We start from the raw sequence: 18,150 nt of genomic DNA, 5'->3' as shown, positions 1-18,150 counted from the left end.
GTAGATTTTAATTTCAAGAGTTTTAAACTTTTTTTGCTTATTTCTGAGAGAAAAAAAGAAAAAAAACCCCTTTCGAATCCGGTAACATATCGCATGACTTTTTCAGTGATGTGAGATATGTAAAAAAAGGAAAAATAGGAAATGTTTTCATTTCTTATTAAGAAGCTACAGAGGAATATTTCTTATCTCTACCACTCAGATTTTACATAAAGACAAATAGTTCCTGCAATCCTTATACAAAGTATATGAAACGATCTCTTTTAATAAGTTAACATTTTGCAGAAACTCTCTGTATTTTGTAACCATAACAAACTTAATTGGAAACAATTCCACTTTACAAATCCAAGAGAAGGTATATGGAATCTATTGCGTTTGTAAAGTTAAGTTAATTTTCGGTTTCATTTGCTTCTTGATTTGTCAGTTTACAGCTATTTAGTTTACTTCACAGTTATTTTGTAGTTTCATAGGAATAGAGTTTTTTAACATCTGCTTCCAAGTTTAAAGGCACGTTTGTCAATAGCTTTATGCCACTTATAGGAAAATCTGGTTTGGGCTAAGATTCCTTATCTGTGCAACTCTAGTTGAAGCTGATTTCATGGATTATTAACTACTTTAGTGGCAGACTAAAAATATTCAAATACTCTCATCCAGTCTCCTTACACTGAAAGAATGTAGGTGATACTTTCAGGTACAATTCTCAGTTAAAATTCAATGTGATTTAGTACTTTTACTCCGTCTGTGGTTAATATTACCGATTCCTCTTCTGCGGTCTCTTATAGAAATACGCAACCATATAGAATCTTGTTCCTTGCAAAACTGTTTTATATGAACTCTTGAATCCAAAGCCCCCCTTTAACCAGTTATTTCCCTCCCCCACCTTGTGTACAGTGAACTACGGGATTACTAAAGTGGAAGGACAGCCTCTTCACACAGAGCTGAACAGGCCCATGGACAATTGCAACAATCTCAGGATGTCTCCGGTGAAAGGGATGCAGGAGAAGGGAGAACTGGATGAACTTGGTGATAAGTGTGACAGCAATGTCTCCAGCAGTAAGAAGAGGAGACACAGAACGACTTTCACCAGTTTGCAGCTGGAGGAACTGGAGAAAGTATTCCAGAAAACTCACTACCCTGATGTCTATGTAAGAGAACAGCTAGCTCTGAGAACAGAGCTCACTGAGGCCAGAGTCCAGGTAGGAACCAAACTTCAGCGTTTCCATGACAAGTTGTGCATTGTAGGTACTGGTAAATGACACTCTTGGGAATTGTACAAAAGCCCGTAAAGCTGAAGTAAAGAGCTCGTTTTGCTTTATTTTTTATGGATATGAGCTGTTATGCTGCAGTACTAAAATAACTTGTTATTTTTTAAAAATAGCTTGTGTTGCTGTTCTAGAAACTTGTTTAAAGGATGACAAAACAACATCAATAGTAAAGCAGTCTTGATCTCTGGTAGTCCTGTTTTACTGTCAGAATTCCAGGCAGTGAATACATAAAGTGTTACGTGTAAAGATCCCATTAAAGGGAAATGTTGCATGTAGTTCAGACCGATGACGGTGAAGAACTCAGCTGCAGAGGATTCTGTGTGTGTTACGGCATGAACACTACAATCTAAAAAGTAATCAAATTCCTTGTTTAGATCCAAAGAGTGTGCAGTGAAACCACACATACATAGATGTGTATAAATACACATATGTGTATATATATATGTATGTTTGTGCCTGTGTAGAGCAAGGACATAATCCTTTCATTTCTGTTGTATGGAATGACCTTAAAAATCACAAAAATTGGAAGTACATTTGCTGGTTTTTAAACTTGTATAACTGATGGATAATGTTATTCTAATTTTTTTAATGAAACATACTGTTGACCACTTAGTGCAGTATTTGAGTATCTTAACTGTGTACAAAGTTGATTCATTCAATATGTGCTCATACAGTAATCTCAGCAATGTTTATGGCTTTGGATGTGTAATAGTAAGAAAAGAAGCTAAATACCCAGGAAATGCAGCCCTTCCCCCGTTCAGACATCTTCCCTTAGAAAAAGGTATGAGCTGCATTTTGTGAGTTTATCCTATTTTTAGAGATCTTCCCCATTCTGGTAATACTCATCATTTCAATTTAGAGAACAACAGTCCTGTCGATTCTTACAGACTGGGATTAATTTTCTTAATTTAGTGACTTGAATACGATAACAACTTCACAACTTGTAATTAAACACATACTCACACATGCATATAAAGAACTAGACGTCAGTGCACATACATACAACTGAAATTAAATCAGGATCACTTTCAGAAATGAACTCATCTAATTAATTTTATAAAGAAGTGTTCTTTTCATGTCTGTTCAACCAGACAGCATATTCACTGTTGTCATCGGAAAATAGAGTCCAAAATCCTGTGTCAGTTACATCGATATGATATCAGTGATGCTGACGGAATTTAGTTCAGTGGCTTTTAACTCTTCAAGCTCTGTGCAATCCCTCTCCCTCTACCAACTGAATTTGGTACAGTTTTCCAAGTATGACTTCCATTCATTAGGATTTAGTCTTGACTAAAAAAAAAGTTTGCATAATGTTAAAACACTGTTCTTACAATTACATAGTTCTGGAATAATGAGAACTACTCCAAGAATAAATTAATAGTCAGAACAGGGAGGGCTAAATTGTGCCAAATGACTTTTTATCGCATTTTAAAATAAGTTTTAGAAGATACATATGGTAAAAGTATTAAAAATAAGAAAGTAAATGTGCTAACATATATGTCTGTACCAGACTTTCACAGAATATCTATTTCCATTTTATTTAAACATGTTCTCCCCTTTCTTAAAAGATAACCGATCTTTGCATTTCTCATATGCTAAATATGAAAGGAAATGGTGATCATTTTTATCCAGAGTAGCAACAGTATTCCATCACAAGATTAAGCAATTTAAAAGGCCTTACATCATTAGAGGCAAGCATCTGGCAATTCAAGGATAACAAGCAGCAGATTTTTACATTGCTTTGTGGAGGCAAATGGTTACTTTATCTCTGCCAAGAGTCAGTTTCTAGTAAAGTGATGTAAACAGAAACATTTTGGGGGATTGTCAAAGGAAAAAAAATATGTGCTTTTTTTCTCGTTTAGTTACTATAAATTCAAGCAAATTGTTTGATTTAGTTTAGCAGAGCGATCAGTTGGATACCTTACCCACATTTCCCTTCACCGCCATTTCATCAAGATCCAATTTAATATTTGTCCTGCATACATGCAGAGAGCGCCAACCTGAACCTAATTTATCTAAGTTGTTCTCTTTCCTGCTGCATGTCAGTGAAGTAATTGGCACCCATTTTAAGGAGATTGTCAAGGTCTTTTTTCAATGAAAGAGCCTCATTACTAAATTCTCTTAGCATGTTCTTGATGCCTCCTGTGGAGACAGGACAATTTTTTTTCCCCTGTTCTTTTCTTTTTGCTCAGCCTCAGGCATCATAAATAATATAAATTTACCAACAATATATACTCAGCAGTTACATGCATGGGCCTTGTTTTGATTGCCGAGCACATTTGAAAAGATTGCACATACTAAATTTACAAGTCCTTGGGAATTAAAATGAGCAAAATTATGCCCTGATTGCTTAAGCAGCATCAAAGGACAGTTGAGTTCTCCAAAGACCAAGGCAAAAACTGAATTATAAAACAAACACTGTTGTTTTAAATATGCTACTGTCAAGGATCAGAAAATATCCCTCAAAATGGGATTCGCAGGCAGTGTCTATAAAAAAAAATCTATTCATGTACATATCAATCCAAATGGGCTCATGATCAATTTAGCAGGAAGTTTAACCAATGTAATTGTTTCCATACAAAAAACAGTGGTTCTTTCAGTAGTGTGTCTTCTTTAAAAAGAGTAGGAATGAGCTTGCTCATAGTTGAATAATAAAGACTTAGTTGGATAATACTTTGATAAAGGAAAGGTTACTTTTCTTAGCAATCCCTTTAATTCATCAGGATAAGTCTTAGCCAGTCCAAACTAAACTGTTGGAAAGATTTTTTTTTTTTTTTTTTAAGACCACAGGACAATAACAGGTATCGGTCACAGCAAGAAATGTGCATATAATAGATTTTGAGATAACACCTGACACTCAAAATGTTACAGAACAGTCCAAAGGTTATTTAAGCATAAAGAAAATAGCTTTTAGTTGACAACAAAGGATGGTTTCAGGTCTAAATTATTTCATAGTCTAAACATAAAGTGCCATTTTTTAGTTTTCCATTGTCAGAAACATAGATGTCTCCTAACAGAAATGTGGAAAAAAAGTCACAATAGTTTTAAAACTGTCTACGATCTCATGATTTTTTATTATCTTTCTGCCCTGCCCCTTATAGAAACTTTTTCTGCAGTGCAGACTACTGTCCTGGTGCCAGCTTTTCCTGCCTTTTCATCACTGCACTTGGTAAAGATTATGTATACCTCTAGGAGTCAGATTGTATGTAGTCATATAAAGTCGGTAGGCACGTGACATTAAGAGAAAGTTTCTTTATAATTTGACTTGCTGCTACCTAGTGATTTTCCTCTACAGAACTGTACTCTGTCAAAATTAGTGCTGCCTGACAGATTGATCTTTCCTCTGCTTTTTTTTTTTTTTGATACACTAGAAAGCAAATAATACATACTTTTAAAATAGCCAGAAGTAACTTAAGCAGGTCTGACATTGAGAAGATTGAAACTGCAAGAAATTCATCCTCAGGCATAGAACTTCCCTTTCTTAGATAAGCAGAAATTTTCAAAGCTACTGTCCAAAACCCCTTGATTTTTTCCTCAAGCTCTTTGCACAGTATGTAATTGAGTTTAACTTGATGAATGTTTCTTCATACACTGTAGGTTTGGTTCCAGAATCGAAGAGCAAAATGGAGGAAAAGAGAACGCTATGGTCAGATCCAGCAAGCTAAGAGTCATTTTGCTGCCACCTATGATATATCTGTTCTTCCAAGGACTGACAGCTACCCTCAGGTATGGTAAAAACCAAGTAGTACTTCGGTTCTTCCTGTACCTTTTCTTTCATCCTTAGGCACAAACGTGCACAGAAAATGCATGAAAATGTTTCTGTTTAAATTTCTGTGTTCTTTAGACATGCCGACAGGATCTGCCATAGTGAACAACAGTTCTGACATCCAATATGAATAATTAACTCTTAAAATATAAGTATTTTTTAAGAAACAATTTAGTAGCTGCAGAGTTTTGCAGAAGTTATGTAATGAGAATGGCTAGCAATATGGTTGTGCAGCTAAGTCTTTTCTGCATATAAAATTATGTAGAGTTTTGAATCAGTTTTAGGTTCATACACAAATTCTAGGTGAAGTCTAGACCCATTGAGATTGACATGAATTATGTAAGTTTGACTGCAATAAGGTCAGGATTTCCTTTTTGGGATATTTATAGTCACAGGCACAACTCTGGTCTCGTATGCTTCGGTAAGATGAAGCATGAACTATGTGATCTCTAGGCAACTTCCTTCTGATGTATTAAACATTCACCCTCTCTTTATGGACCTCAATAGACCATTGAGTATAACAGGTCTTCTACTAGCATGAAACCATATTATGGCCACATACAATCAGAAATGAATATATATGGCTGGGAGAAGGAGGTGAAGAGACAAGGAAGCTCTCTTGGATGGTAGTAGTAATTTAATTATTTTTTTTATTTTTCAGTGCTCTGTTAGTATATAGTAAGGTATACTGTGTAATAAGATCATAATCTTCTGTTTCTGTTCTCCAGTCCTTTGGTTTACTGCCTTGCTTCACTCTCTGCTATTGTTTTTCTGCTTGCTTGTTTTAGTACATTGAATATTTTCATTCTGAAGCCATTGTTTTTCATGTCTCTTGCTTCCCATTGCTTTTACCACATAATTAAAAAAAAAGCATCATACAAAGCAAAAATCTTGTATGGGTCCCTGTGGTAGAGTCCTTCCACTTCTGGTGTCCTGGTGTTCTTCTAGTTCATGATGTAGCAGGGTCTTTGCCAGCCTTAGGAATATACTCATATTCTGTATGGGCTTGCTTTGGTCATGCTCTACATTGGCTGAATGTGATTAGTTTTGAACCAGAGGCCTTGGGCCCATGTGTCATCTACCCAGCTTAAAGTGCTTTGCCTTTGAGGAGGTTGCATGTTACTAGGTTTGGTGCCTGGGCCAGTGCTGGTTTGAGTTCCAGCAGCTCAGAGCACGGGCACAACCATTTTAGATCTGGTGGTATTTGTAAGTCTGCCTGGTTTTATTTCGTAATAGTGCATTAGCCACAATTACATCAGAAACCACTGCATGATACACTTGGTGTTTAAGCAGGAGGACACAATACTTGTTTGAGACCTACCTAGGTGGAGGTGTGCAAAAAGACCGTAAGCACTCCTAGGAAGACTCACAAAGACAGACGCACAGTCACTCAGAGGTCTCGCTCAAGGTGTTCAGGTATCTTTTGAAGGCCTTTCCGACTTATCTATAGCATCACAACAGATGATACAAAGAATAGTACTTTAGCTTTGGGCTTTCTATCCCTGACTCAGCTCTCTAGACTAAATTTTGTGTCTCCAAGCTCATCTTGTATTTTCAGTAGGACTTCATCTACAAATTTTCTCAATTGACAGAAGTTTCATTAGCATAAGATAATGGAATAAGGCAAGTCATTGGTAAACACTTAAAATGGTTTTCCTAAAATTTATGTTTTTTAAAAAGAAACACTTTTGAATTATATGAGAATATCATCCATACAAATCTAAACCCAATGAAATACCTATTCCGTACTTTCAGATTGTTAAAAAGATGGGTGAATTCACTGCCTTTATATTTACAAATTTGTTAAAAAACCCCTTTCCTAGGCTGATGACAGAACTAATTTTCAACTTAGCAAAACTTTCTATCATTAATTTATACATTCTTAAAAGCAGGAGATTGAAATGGAAATGTTGGTACCATGATCTTAAATAAAACATCTCTAAAATATGTAGAAATCTAGAATATATACACATTCATAAACATAAATATGAAGCACTCACCTACAGCCACAGACTAACACGCTGCAGGTAAACAGACAGGCACAAACACGTAATTGAGTCTGGTCACCTTGCACGAGAATGTTGTGTTGTACTGTACTGTCCTGCATGAACAGGAATGAGGAGCTAAATGATGGTGTGAGTTCACTCTATGTTGGCTATTTCTTTTGAGTACTTGCACGCAGAGCTTGGCCACATGACAAAAGCAAGGTATCTTACTCCTCAGTGAAGAAGGTGGCTACTTTGCTGTATATTGGAATATGAGTAGGTCTCCAGGCAATTAGCACAGAACAGGCAATGCAAATTCACGTTCTTGCTAACCTGGTGGTAATTCTTCACAGTTTCATATTCTTAAATCATCACTTTCAGTAAAACCATGTCTGGATCATATACATAACATTTGCAGTGAGAATGCTTGAGACAAACAAAATCCATATTAAAAACACAATGACCACTAACATCACTACATTCAAATCTTTTGAACGAGATGTCCATTTACAAGTGCCTCACTTATGGAAAATAAATAAATGCTATAAACTCATTAATCTACCCCACAGTTCAGACAGAAGGAGATTTAAAATTGTTATCTGCATGCTTGCTTTTAGCATTATAGATTAATTTTCCAAACAATTCCGTTATTTCAGTGTAGTTAATGCAAAAAAAGGAAACAAATATCCTTTTGTTCCTTTAATTTTCTTTTTTTTTCCCTCTTTTTTTTTTCCCTTGTGTACAAGCACTTTTATTGTGACACAGACATCAGTAAATATTAGACAAGCTTTGCCATACTTCTGAGTAAATAGTTTTTCTTGGGGATTGTGGAACATGGATCACTAGAGCTTATTTACGAAGCCTTTATTAACATAGGGGAAAACAGACTGTTGCTGGCAAAAAATGTAGGATGAATGTTGAAAAAGGGTGAAATCAAGCTGAGATATTTACTGCTGTGTGGCAGAAGGAACAGGAACAAATGTGAATTTCTGGTGTGCATTATATGAATTTGCAGTCTGAAGATTTCTGTTTTGAGCCCCACCATGGATATGTTCACAAAACAGACATCCCACTTGCATTCCAGCAGAAACATCAGTCGCTTTTGCAGTCAACAGAGGGTGTGGAGACCCCTGCTTAGTCTCTTCACCAATTAGCTTCATCAAGTACAAATTAAGAACATGATGCTGTTATGCATTGTGTGACTATATAAATCTGAAAGGTATTCCTGTGAGGAAATGATCTTTTCAACTTATTTCAGATAGAAGGTTGCCTCTGAATCAGAGAATGGTTTAGGTTGGCAGGGATCACTGGAGTCATCTGGTAAAACCTCCATTTCTATAATCCAGTCTAATTTTGCTATTAAATTAACATCTTTATCTTCAAAATAGCAATAAACAATTTCAGGGTTTTTCTAATCATAATTTTTTGCTTTGCTAATTCAGTCTAATCCTAATTATTTTTACAGGACGTTCACTTTAGGTGTTGCTTATTGTGCAAAATAGTGTCTCAGCTGGCTGCCAGGAAGTTCAGTATCTCCCAAACTGTCCAAATTCTGCACACATACATCTTCCATTAATTATACTGGCAAAACCTGGATTGCAAAGGAGGACAGTTAGTACAACATCTAGTTAGGACAATCATCTGTTATTCATGTGTTTTTTCTAGGCTTTAACACTAAAAATACCACAACATTGTTACATTTTCACTCAGATGAAATTTTTAACTTTTGACAATATATTATGCTGAAAATGAGGCTTTTCTAGGAGAATGTTATATACAGTTCTTCTCATTCATTTAGTAAAAGGTTTCAGTTTCATTAGTTTCAGTGTTTAAGTTTCAAGTTTCTCTTGCAGATACAACACATTGTGATCTAAGTCATCTCAGAAAACAATTAAATTCACGGGTTAAAACTTTTATCCCAGACACTTTGAGCCTCATTAACTAGCAATATTCTGCTGATGGTATGAAAACTAAGAGGCAGCATCTTAACATTAGTGGGGAAATGAATGCAGATTCACTTCGTGGACAAGTTTACTTCAACTAATTTGAGTAAATGTTAGTAAACAAGCAGTACTTGATTCAGTCACCTAAATACAGTGTCCAGTGTTATTGAAGATGTGTTGGGATATCTGAGACAGTGTTACTGTGCCAATGAACAGGACTTACAAGAAGGATGCACCCTTCATGGGAGGCAGGTGGTGGTTAGACAAATATTAGATATTTGTGTTTAGGAAACTTAAGTAAAGGGACTTTTATGCCAGCGATGGGTTCCCTTTAAAGTTGGTGAAAACCTGGTCAATTAAATTTTCTCTTCCTAGAGTATAAGGTATAAAATAGGTAAGATGATCTCTAAAAACATTTTTTTTCTCTGATGCCTGGTTCAGCTGCAGACATCTATAGTTATCTTGGATCTATCTATTATGTGTTGGGAGAGGAACAATAAAAAAGTTGTTAGCATTGCTCTTCTCTTGCCTTATTGGTCTTTACTTGACTACTTTTGCTGTCCTATGCCTAGCGAGAAGGCTAATGTTACAAAGGGTATTTGAAGAACCAAAAACCTGAGACAAAATTTACTTTTTATCCTCTCCTTATTTACATACGAGAGTGAAATTTGATCAAAAACCTACACTGTTATCACAGACCTCCTCATAACCCTGTATGAGTTAAATTTAAAGATGTTACCTTTATAAATGAAAGTGTATCAGTATGTAAATAAACATTAAATTGTATCTTTGAGAAGCAGATATAAGGGGTAGCATTTTTGCCCCACCTAGGCTCTTTCCATACTTTTCATCTTTTCTTCTTGCTTGTTCTTTGAGTCTAGTTTCATTCGTTGTCACTGGTCTTCTAAATTCTTTTGAAAGGGTTTATCCTGTCACACCGTTACACTTTCCCTCTTACTGTCATTTGTGAAATGTATTGTTTGCTTCTCTTATTTACTTGAAAATGCAAGCAAGAATTTGATAAGACTGGATTTAATTTGGTTTTTTTTTTTTGTGGAAAAACCTAGCCTAGTGCAGGTGGGAATCCTGAGGAGACAAAATCATTTCAAAGGTAAGGGAATTGGAGTGATATAGAAGGTGTAGAAAGAAGGCAGAATGTTGAAATCTCAAATATACAAGAAGGAAGAAGCTGAAGTTCACATTCTAGCTGCCAGAATGATAAATCAAATTAAATATGCTGAACAGCATGGCATCACATGATTTGTTTTGGCAATCAAAGAGTGTAGAAGTGGTATCAGTATACATGTGTTATGTACTAAGTCCTTGGATCATCATTACAGTTCTGCTCTAGCCTTCGTACATATGGGTAATTCTCATTAGCAATAATCAAAGTTACATGCTCCAATTAAATCTTTCATATGGCATATATTAGACACCACATGTTATATGACTTAAAAATTCTTTTAACTGTAGTAAACATATAAATGACAGTTAATCACAATAGTTCATTAAGGCTATGGGTATACTGATTAAGTAGGAGTAGATGTGGTAGACATATCTGAGCTAGCTTCAAAGAAGTTTTATCATATACTCATGCTGTCTAGCTGTGAGAGCATGGAGCTCAGGCTGGGCCACCACCTGGATGGTATGTTGCTTGCTGCATATGTGCTGACTGTTGCACTGCTGTGACTGATCTTCCAATAAGAGTGATACTTCTAATCTTTTTGGGTGGTGTCTGTTCCGCACAGAGTAGTTTGTGCACTGTGCTTTTATTTTTTCTTGATTCTAAACCATCACTGTATGTGGTCCTCCTTGCAGCCTCAAGTTTCGATTTGCTGCTTTATTATTTTTCTTGTGAAACACATATTTCTTTAAGTCCATGAGTTACTTTAGCTGAGGCTTAATTATAAGGCAAACCCATTTTTTCTGAGATAGAAAATTATTTTTGATAGTATTTTTCAAAGTATGAAATTTTGTCTTTAACTGTGTCATAGATGTGAAATAGAATTAAGTCTTACTTTAACTGGCCCTAAGATTGCAGTAGAGAGAATTTGCAGTTTATCTACAAAACATCCCATACAAGAGCCAAAACTTGATGACTTTTCAAAACCTGCATTATTTTGCACCTTAGAAAACTTCTTAAGCATGGAAACAAATGAACAGATTTTTATTTTTTTCGCTGTATGTAAGGCCTAAACGTGGACTGAGTGGGTCTATCACATATTTTAGGGTTGTAGCATCAAACCTCTCACTACCAAGGGACAACTTGCATTTTATGGACATATCTGAAAATGGTGTGCTGCAGCTCTCTCATATGTACCTGAACCCAACACAGTACAGATGATCTTCACGTGTTCATTAGGTCCAAGGGCTCCTATAAAATGATCATAAATTAAGCCAAGAAGTATTCTGTTTAGGTATAGAGGAAAAATACAAGAGTGGTAAAGCCTTGGAATAAATTGCTCATAAAAGTTATTGAATCTCTGTAGCTGGAGCTACTCAAAACTTGGTTGGATAGGGCTTGAGTAACCTGATCGAAATTAAAAATTATCTGAGAGCAAGGGTTTGGAATAATAATCTGAGAGGTCCTGTCCAGTTTAAATTATTCTGAGAATCTATGAATCTGCAAACTTGGGAAGTACAGGCAAATCTCTGCCCATACTTTGGATGTTCTTAAGAGGCCCTCAGAAAAAAAATACTGTGGCAAGTGACAGATGAAATTAATCATGCTGATGGACTAGGAACAGCCTATAGATCATGAGTTGTAAACTAGCAGTTTTGAGCCATTGCATTTAATCTGCCTAAGGTAGCTCCTTGTGCAAGGACAGGTTTCTTGTTTTCTGGCAGTGCAATGATTGTTGCTTCACACAAAAAGAGGAGTGACAAAAATTTAGCAAATCAGTCTCTTTGACGTTCACATGTTTTCTACAATTAGGTAAATTCTTAACTGTTCTGTTAGTGCCACTGTTGTGTCCCCTGCAATGCCCAGAAACACCCTGAAAACAGAGTCAATGTGTAGTTTCTAACTACTTACAAGAGTAATTATAAAAACATGTAACAAACAATGTGTATTATGTAACATAAGAACAACAATAATAACTTATAACTTCATATCTAGAGATCTTAAAAGAGATTAACATTTTGTTTCCCATGCGAAGCACTAGAACACATGTCCACTCGATTAGAAGCTGTATGTTCTCACATGTGTGTCTGTTGGAACCAGACTCCAGTCTGGATAGGTAGGTGGCTCAAATAGCATGAGTCAAGACATTTGGGGATGGGATAACCAAAGATGGGTAAGTGATAGTAAAAGTCTCAGAAAATTTTGAGACTTGAGTTTATATGATTTCTCCAGGTGCTGTGTAAGAAGGTTGAAGCTCCAGGAGCTTGAAATTTTAACAGAAAAAAGCAAAGACACCATGTAGGATGACCAATTACCCCAGCTAATTTTCTTCTGCACCGTAAAGCAGAAGGTCATATGCTTAGGAAGTGATATCATAACCATGTTAACAACCATAACTCTCCAGTTATGTTCTTGTCACAGCTATGAAATCTTACTTCTTTTTTCTATTGGGAAGGGTGCGTATGTGCATGTGTGTGCGTGTGTGTGTGTATAAAACATACAGTAGGTAAATATATTGAAGGGCTCTGGTAATTTCATGGTAACCACAAGAGCAAAGCTCAAGTTGTTTGTGATGTTAACAGAAACCAGAGATGTGCTGTATGTATAGCTTCATTCACAGCCACTGAATTGCCTTTTATATAGTTCATGGATCACACAAGAGTTTAAGAGGAAAAATATTTTCTTTAAATTCATATACATAATGTCCCTTTTCCTTCCAACATACCAGAAGAAGGTCTGATAATTTTGACTTATTGTAAAACATTACTGTATTTATTTTTAATACAGGAATACCTTCTATACCTAAATTTCACTGCAAGATATTTATGTTGTAAATCCTTGCTAAGAAATGAAAATCTAATATCAAAAGTGAAGTCACTCAACCAGTGAAAATGAATAGAAAATTGATATGACTGAATCATTCTTTCGAAAAACATAACTGTCTCACTAAAGAAGATATAAAGCTTTCCTAGCATCTTGTGGCATTTCTGAAGTTCAGTTTACTAATTTGGGCTCCTTCCTCTAAGGAAGAAACCTAGGGCAACCCTTCGAAAGTTTTAGGAATGAATAGCTTGTTCACATATTTCTTTAATAAGACATCAGTATGTTTTAGGATTTGCAGCTGAATTCCCTTCTCATTTACACCTGTGCAATCTCAGTGAAGTTAAATTGAGAGAGATTTGTCTGGGATAAAAATATCAGGAAAATTTGTGGTACTAAACTTAGTTTACTGCAAACCAAACTACTAGAAATATGGAAGGAAAGAGGGATTTTGTGATACCTCCAGACCACATAGGTTATTGGGCACTTTCAAACTGAGCCTCTGAACCTTTTGATGTCTTCCCATCATGACTGTATTAAAGGCAAACTTGTGTGTGTTCCTATTTAAACAGATTTTTTGGGAAAATTCTTCCCATAATTATATCTGTGCAGCCTGGGCGACTGTAGCATTTGCCATAGTGTTTCTTAGAAAGAAATTTTAGTAAGTCAGATAAATGAGACTTTGTCGCATGTGAGTTAGCTTTGGAGATGATGAACTCCTTCAGAATTAGCTCCTGTATTAAACGCTATGTAGATGAACTAGTCACTCCATGGGAAAATCATCCTGTTGTGCAAGTTCTGAGGCTAATTATTTGGCCTGGAAATAACATAAAAAAGAATGGGGATCTGTACGCATGTGTTTGAAATATCTTTTTTTTTTTTTAGCTGTATCAGTTCCCTGTTTCAATTCAGTAAAGACTTGTACCAGCAAAACAAATTGAAATGGAACAGTGTGGAAATAGGAACGGGTGACTTGTTTTGTAGGAAGAAAGGGAAAGAAAACTCCAACAGCTGCTTAATCTGTCACTGCTGCTGCAAGAAACATATATGTAACCATGAAATACAATAAAATACAATTAAAAGTTTCTAGTATTCCTCAACACAAAAAAAAGACAGTGATTCTTGTATAGATGACCGCGTTTCTGATTTTCCCAGTACATGATTGAGACACAATGTGTGCAGCTTGGGTTTTCAAGCAAAGTGGAGATATTCTCTGGATTTTATAGGTTTTCAGCTGCTATCTTCTTTACTACTCTCTTCTGTCCTCTAATCACATACTATGTGGCTCCAAACTCATTAAGTCTGAGAAGGCAGTAAGCCTTATGATGGATGACTTCCCAGTTGCTGTACACTTAACTACCACAGATTCCAGCTCTTTCAGGGTTCCTTGTTTCCTTCTTGTCATATTCTGTAAATCTGTACTAGGAGCTGAGAAACCTTCCAAGCAATAGGATACTCAGGAATCCCTGAATCCTCAGCAATAAGAGATATACTGCTCTCTCTGGGAATGTTCTGTGTGAATGCAACAGCTTTTGTAAGCAAGGCAATGGTTCAAACAGGTCCATATAAGATATGTCCTTTAATCATAGACTCAGAATCATAGAATCATAGAATAGTTTGGGTTGGAATAGACCTTTAAAGGTCATCTAGTCCAACCCCCCTGCAATGAGCAGGGACATGTCTCCAGATAAACAACCTGTTCTCTGAAATAAAAAAAAAAAAAAAAAAAAGTAAAAACTGGCTCAGGTGGGTTAATTAAGGGGTAATAAGGCAGCTGAGGATCATTTGAAGCTGGAGAAGATTTTTCAGGGATTAATGTTTGAAAGTCTTCTAAAAACTGCTGAAGGGAAGAGGGAAGGATGGGACTGGAAAGTTCTGAAACTTTCACTAGAGTCTTTTTCCTCCTGTAGATCTCAGGAGGCCCCCAAGAAGGAGGAAGAATCCTCGATATCCTTCCCCGGGCATGTTATTCACTCCATTACCTCTCAGCAGACCACCTAAGATATGCAGGAGCAGGTGCCTGAGGTGTGCCCAACTAGCTGTGCACATGCGTGTGTGTGGAAAGGCAAGCTGCATTCCTGTGAGTGGGTGTGAAAGTGTGTGGATGCCTGTATATCTGCATGTCTGTGTGAACACGGAGGTGGGCAGACCAAGAGTTTGGGAAGACGTGTTGCTACTATGACTTTTCCCCAGCCTCCTGCAGGAAAGCAAAATGGAACATTTACTGGTTCTTTTGTGCTGCTGGAATTGCCAAGGAGCCCAAATTAGTTTGTCAGCTCCTGATGACCCCTGCTAATACAACTGTTCAAAATATTAACTTTTAAAATAAGACTTTATCTCATCCTTGCTATCTGCACTAGATCTCAGCTAGATGAGTTCAGTGAACCGTATTTTATCTCTTTAGCTTGTTGGTGGTTTGGTGAGTATGTGTTGTTGCAGAGTAATAGGACAATGGGAAAAAACCTCAGCATTAGAAACATGTTTTCATTCTGTGTGTGTGTATGTGTGTGTTTGTCATAATTCATTACTTCCCCTGACCTCTAATTTAGCAGAGAAAAAAATCACTCAACTAGGGAGATAACCTACATATCTTAAAGCCAAAATTCCTTTGTCTATGGATTTGGAATGTGAAGGCAAAATTAAGTTTGAAGTGGGAATTCACTTCACAGTGCTAACTGAAGAGTAATTGCAATTACTCCAACGTATAGCAGAGAACAAAGACATGTGGGCTTAATCCTAGTGCATTGGAGCAATGATATACTGAATAGACAACAGATTTTTAGGGTGAAGATGAATTTAGCAAAGTAAAATAAAAAGGAAGAGAGATAGTTAGTGTCTGAGAAGTTCCGTACTGTGAATGAGAGCTACAAATGTATCATGATATTTGTACATTTGAAAAAAAAAGCATTCAGGAAAGAGAATAAGTAAAAGTGGAGAAGAAATATAAAGCTGTATATTGTATAATGGTAAGTGCAAGTGAGGAATGACCAAGGAAGTTTAAGTATTTCAGAAATTATATCCATATAGTACTGATAGAGAGATAGAGAGTGTTTAAAAAGAGGGAAGGACAGCTGCTGAGTGTGAAGTCTGACTGAAGCAAAGTGTATAGAAGAGGAATGAAAGAATGCACACAGATAATGACAGGAGCTGACTTGTGCTAGGTCTTGAAAATCTTTCCTTCTCTTCATCTAATAACAAATAAGTGAAAAACACCTATCTGTAAATATAATCTATACATTCATGATAGGAGAAGGCCTGAGACTCAGAATGAAGCTTTAAGGGACTGCCAAGTATAGAAGGCATTACACATCAAAGCTTGAATACGTGATTACTCCAGATCTTCAGCAGACATTGCTGGTAACCACAAAGTTTGTCTCCTAGTCTGTCATGCAACGTTTTCCAGGGACGCACAGTGCAGCCAGTTAAGGCTGAGAGCTGAAACAGAAATGCCCTCAAGTATAATTTCATGTAAAAACATCATGAAAAGAATTTTTATCTTAAAACCATATTTGAAAAAACTTTAGGAAAAACTCTTGGATGTATTATCAACCATGCCTGTATTTTATGTATTAATTTGTTTTAAAGTAATTATGCAAGGCTTCTCAATATTTAATTTTGCAAATACTTGTTGGGCTTTGTCACTTAAGAAATCATGGTTTGTTTTGTTCACCTTTCTGTACTGTTTTCTACCATTACACTAAGAAAGAATTCTGATGAGGAGAAGATTTTATGGTGAAAACAGCTATGATATTGTACACTTTTTTGACATTTTTTCTTTAAAGTCATTTGTGTGCTTCCACAAATTTTATGGACTGGCTGGGCTGGTGGCATCCTGAGGTTCAATGGTAAACAGGATAGAGCCACAGAGCAAATGCATGACAGATCAAAGAATATGATTCAGCAGCCTTGCTCTTAGGTGAATGACCCAGTATTTTGACTCCTGTAATGTCTTCATGGTATTTTCTAATATGATTGCAGAGAACTAGTTAAGTCCTTGTTGCTTGTGTTAGAGGAGATCTAATAAAAGATGTGTTAAGTAAAGCAAACCTTTAAACTGCAGAAAACAAAAGATGAACTATCTAAATTTAATCTTATTCATTTTATATGTTCCAGATTCAGAACAATCTGTGGGCAGGGAATGCGGCTAGCGGTTCTGTGGTTACTTCCTGCATGCTGCCACGAGATACGTCCTCCTGTATGACACCTTATTCCCATTCACCCCGGACAGATTCTGGCTACACAAGCTTTTCAAACCACCAGAATCAGTTCAGCCATGTGCCCCTCAATAATTTTTTCACTGACTCTTTACTTTCTGGAGCAACCAATGGACATGCTTTTGAAACCAAGCCGGAGTTTGAAAGGAGGTCCTCCAGCATTGCAGTTCTACGGATGAAAGCCAAAGAGCATGCTGCCAATATTTCCTGGGCCATGTAATATAGCAGTACCCTTTCTTCATTTCCTTTTTTTTTTAAATAGCAAACTGAAAACATTTTTATTTCCCATATTTAAAGGACACAACAATAAGCTGCTGTGTGTGGAATGCTAGAAATCACAATATACATGATGTCTGCTTAAACAAATGCAATATAATATTTAACAATAAAATAAGAATAAACCAAATAGTTTTACCATGCATCAAGCTCAACAAAACCTCTTTGTTTTGGTTATTATATAGAAATATGTTTTGTTGTACCAGTTCATGAAATATGATTATAGAACCTGCAAAAAAGAATAAAACTATTAAGCAAATATGTCTACTCCATTGGTTTTTAGCAATCCTGAATACAAAATTAATGCTTTACAAATGAATTCTTCATAAGGGAACAACTCTATAAAGGAAAATAAATTTATTATAGTAAAACCATGAAGTAAATCTCTAAGCACACCACGCAGAGAAGGAAATATATGATCGTTCATGTTGTAGGTGGAATTTGTAGACCTAAATCTCCCAGCACTGTGCTGCTGCTCTGAGCCAGCTCTGCTGTTTTGCTAAAACGAATGTTGATCTCATTGGAGTTATATCAATGCACAACTAATGTAATGAGTATAGAAGGTACTCCTTTATTTTATGGACCTGAGTGTAATCTTATTAAAGATAATGACAATTTTTTTGCCAAACATATCACTAAAAGCAGGATCAGTGTTTAATAGAGTTTTCAAAGATGTGCACAGATTATGTAAGTCAACTAGTGTTTAAATGAAATCTTGAAGGTTGCAGATAGGGTATCTTGAAACTTAGGTGACTGGAAGA

At 36.2% G+C, this 18,150-nt stretch overlaps 1 protein-coding gene across 1 annotated transcript; it reads left to right on the top strand.

Moving 5' to 3' along the window:
• Nucleotides 1–888: 888 nt before the first annotated feature.
• ALX1 (ALX homeobox 1) lies at nucleotides 889–17,648 on the top strand (the record flags this gene model as incomplete). The annotated part of the gene is made up of 3 exons (XM_010293524.1): nucleotides 889–1,193; nucleotides 4,860–4,988; nucleotides 17,013–17,648. Coding segments are annotated over 3 exons (755 nt in total), but the record flags the coding sequence as incomplete, so codon positions are not given.
• Nucleotides 17,649–18,150: the final 502 nt, after the last annotated feature.

Source organism: Phaethon lepturus, unplaced genomic scaffold, assembly GCF_000687285.1.
Source record: "Phaethon lepturus isolate BGI_N335 unplaced genomic scaffold, ASM68728v1 scaffold12998, whole genome shotgun sequence".
NCBI classification, from domain to species: Eukaryota; Metazoa; Chordata; class Aves; order Phaethontiformes; family Phaethontidae; genus Phaethon; species Phaethon lepturus.
The sequence above is the reverse complement of the archived record's forward strand: the minus strand, read 5'-3'. Positions and strand labels throughout refer to the sequence as shown.